This window comes from Citrus clementina, unplaced genomic scaffold (genome assembly GCF_000493195.1).
Source record: "Citrus clementina cultivar Clemenules unplaced genomic scaffold, Citrus_clementina_v1.0 scaffold_1, whole genome shotgun sequence".
Taxonomy (NCBI): domain Eukaryota; kingdom Viridiplantae; phylum Streptophyta; class Magnoliopsida; order Sapindales; family Rutaceae; genus Citrus; species Citrus x clementina.
This window is the reverse complement of record NW_006263303.1, coordinates 14,007,802-14,010,881: the sequence shown is the minus strand read 5'-3', so window position 1 is coordinate 14,010,881 and position 3,080 is coordinate 14,007,802. Positions and strand designations below refer to the sequence as shown.

Genomic DNA, 3,080 nt, shown 5'->3' with positions numbered 1-3,080 from the left:
GAAGAAATGAAGAAGAGTGAGTGAAATACTCCATCAGAAACGACAACGTTTTGGAGAAGTAAAAAAGAAAAAAAAAACTAAACAAAACGACGCCGTTTTAAGAACTCAATCAGAGGCATGGGATGAAAATGTTAGGAACATTATCTCTGTACAACTTCTCTTTTGTTACATGTATATCTAATTGTTACAAAATTTTAACATATTTTTTACACCACTTTTTCATTCAATAATTTAATAAAGTAACTATTTACCTTTAAATGAATTATAAAATTATTTTATCCTACAAAATTTTAAAAAATAAAAAAAATTATATTTACAAGAATATTCCTAAATTTAATAAAACAAATAAATTTCAAAATTCAAGATGTTAAATTTTGTAATTATAAATTTTAAATGATAATTTTTTTTTTTAATTTTTCAATTTTGTCTATTCTCATGCCAAAGTCATTATGTAGGATGATTATGTGTTATTAGTAGGTTACCTTATAGAGGACATAAATTAGGCTACAAGAGTTTATTTTCGACGTATAATATATTGTTTCGAAACTTACGACGAGACGAACCAAACCCAGAGTCGTTGAGCCATTATGCACTATGATCGAGTCAAAAATTCCGCATCTTTCTTAGTTGTTTTCTAGTTTTAAAATATTTTTCAATTTTTTGTTTCTTTTAAAATTTTTATTTTTTTTAAATCGGATTTAGACACTCTTTGTTTTACCTTTCTTATTTTAATTAGCAAAATTTCATTGTCAAATATTATTTTATATTTATCTATTTTAATAAATTCACGATATTTAAAATTATTATATAAAAGGACTCAAAATACTAGTTTTAATTTAAACTTATTTAATAAAACTTTGTTATTATGAAACTTGTGTTTCATCTATCTTTCAATCTTTATGCATCGTCAAGTCGGCTAAGGATGACCAATTGCTATGGCATTATGATAGCAAAATTACTAATTATATGAAAAGTGGTTGCAGAATGGCTTACAAGCTCAAATTTCCTGGTAATCTAGCTTGATCACTCTTTTACTCAATAGAATTTAATGTAAATAAGTAATTATTAATATAATATAAAATATAAAATTTTTTTTACACGTGGCCCATTTTTATCCTTTAATAGATCCACGAGTATGTTTCGAATTGCTTTTGAATTTTTTTTATAAAAACTCTACTTATAAAAGAAAATGTCCTATTCAAATTTTTGGTTTTATAAAATTTTCTTTGTAGAATATTTTTATCAGATTTAAAACAGACGTATCTTTTATTTGAAAACTTTTGGAGTAAAATCCTTTTAGTTTCCCATGTACGATTTAAAACGGAAAAAAAAGAAGAAATTAAACAGATTTATCACCATTAGCTGTCCACCACCACCCGCGACATGTCCCACTTTTCAATTTGTTGAATACCGAGAAGTCCAATTTACTATCAATAGCCTAGTTTCAAACTTAATTATTTTACATTCAACAACTCAAATAGTAATAGTTAATAATTAATAATTTCCATTAACTAATAATAATGGCCAATTCAACATTATCATCTGATACCAACAAACTACCGTACCATGATATTATTACTAGTAAACATAACATAACATATGATATAATAATAATAATCTTATCTTATTACAAATGAACTTGATAGCGTATGTAGTAGTAGTGGTAGATAATGGGTATAAAAATCTAACGGCGATGGCGGGGGCAGAAAGTGAGCAAGTAGTTGCTGCCGGTGCAAGTAGCAATACTAGTGGGATCATCATAAGCATAGCTGTAAGCTCTGGGACAAGCGGCCTTGAAAATCCTGGAGTAAGCAGTGGGCTTGCAGGATTGAGGATTCCCAAAGCTCCCAGTGCAGCAATACCTGGGCGAGTTGAAAGCGAAACAAGCACTTTTGCAGGCCACCACTCTGCTGTTGGACCTCACTTGTAGCCCCGCGGGACACATCAAGTTCAGGTCACTCACACACCCAGCGTAGCTGCATTTCCCGGAGCCTCTGATGGGCAAAATCGACATTGCGATGTTGTAACCGTCGACCAGGCTCACGTCGTAGAAGTCCTGCTGCTGCCCCAGCGTGATTTCGGCGAGGGTGGCCGGCGGGCTGCCGCCTATGCCGTTGCAGAAGAGCGATCCGCCGCAGTCCCCGGTGGCGCAGCGGCCCCGGCCTGAGGCGTCGAACCTGCATCCATGGCGACCCCAGAAGCGCCCGGACCAGAGGGGCGGTAGGCGTATGGTGTAGGCCTTGTTTGGTGGGAGCTTGAAGCCGCCACGTGCCAGTAGTGGCTTGCCTGCGCTCGCTTGTATTCCGGGCCAAACTGGGTGCTCGCATTTGTTGAATAATGTGATTGTTGTAGCTGAAACACATGATGACATGGAATAAAATATTAACACAGAGAAAAATATACATATATATAAACACATTTATAAACACGAATGATAATTAATCAAGTACCTTTGATATTGTGAGAGAAGAGGACGATGGTGGTGAGCAAGAGAGCGAGTAGAGATCTAAGCAGCATTGTTACTGCCATGGCTGAAACTCAGCAAAAAGCAAAAGATTTTGAAGGCAGTGAGTGAGAGGAGAGTGTGTGAACTGGGGACAGCGGACTGTTATCTATCAGCAAAAGCCTTAACCACAATAGAGCTTTTATAGACCACAAATAACGGGCGGTAAGCAATTTACTAGGGTTAGAATTTGTTTTTTTTTTTTTTGGGTGAAAAATAAAGAAAAAGTTGAAATGTCGGCCTAGTGGATGAATTGAAATTTTAGTGCTTCCAGTTGTAAATCTGAATTACCAAAAAAATGATAAAAAAACTAATAAATTTTCCGAAAATTTACTTAGCCAAGTTTTTCTTTTTTCAAATGTTAAAAATTCAAAGCCAAACTCAATTGATCTTTTAGTTAGTTTTTTTAAAAAAAGATACAATAAGTAGTTATTAGATTAGAATATAAAATTAATTAATTTTTTAATACATATTAATATATATATATATTAAGTGAAAGAGATGACAAGAGTCCTTAAACAATAGAATTTAATACAAAACAAGATTGTTGTACTTCTCCTTCTCTTATTAAAAACTT

General features: G+C 33.2%; 1 protein-coding gene across 1 annotated transcript; it reads right to left on the bottom strand.

The window, feature by feature from the left end:
- Positions 1 to 1,543: 1,543 nt before the first annotated feature.
- LOC18056092 (thaumatin-like protein) lies at positions 1,544 to 2,625 on the bottom strand. Its single transcript, XM_006451568.2, has 2 exons — positions 2,451 to 2,625; positions 1,544 to 2,352 (listed from the first exon to the last, which is right to left on the bottom strand). Exons 1-2 carry the CDS (start codon positions 2,527 to 2,529, stop codon positions 1,685 to 1,687), a joined length of 747 nt encoding a protein of 248 aa, XP_006451631.1. The 5' UTR covers positions 2,530 to 2,625; the 3' UTR covers positions 1,544 to 1,684.
- Between the last annotated feature and the right edge of the window lie 455 nt (positions 2,626 to 3,080).

Bases quoted from the DNA above. Each gene is read 5' to 3' on its own strand.
- LOC18056092 (XM_006451568.2), bottom strand. From the start codon at position 2,529: ATGGCAGTAACAATGCTGCTTAGATCTCTACTCGCTCTCTTGCTCACC. The intron at 2,353-2,450 runs GTACTTGATTAA...CATGTGTTTCAG, and splicing joins CTTCTCTCACAATATCAAAG to CTACAACAATCACATTATTC.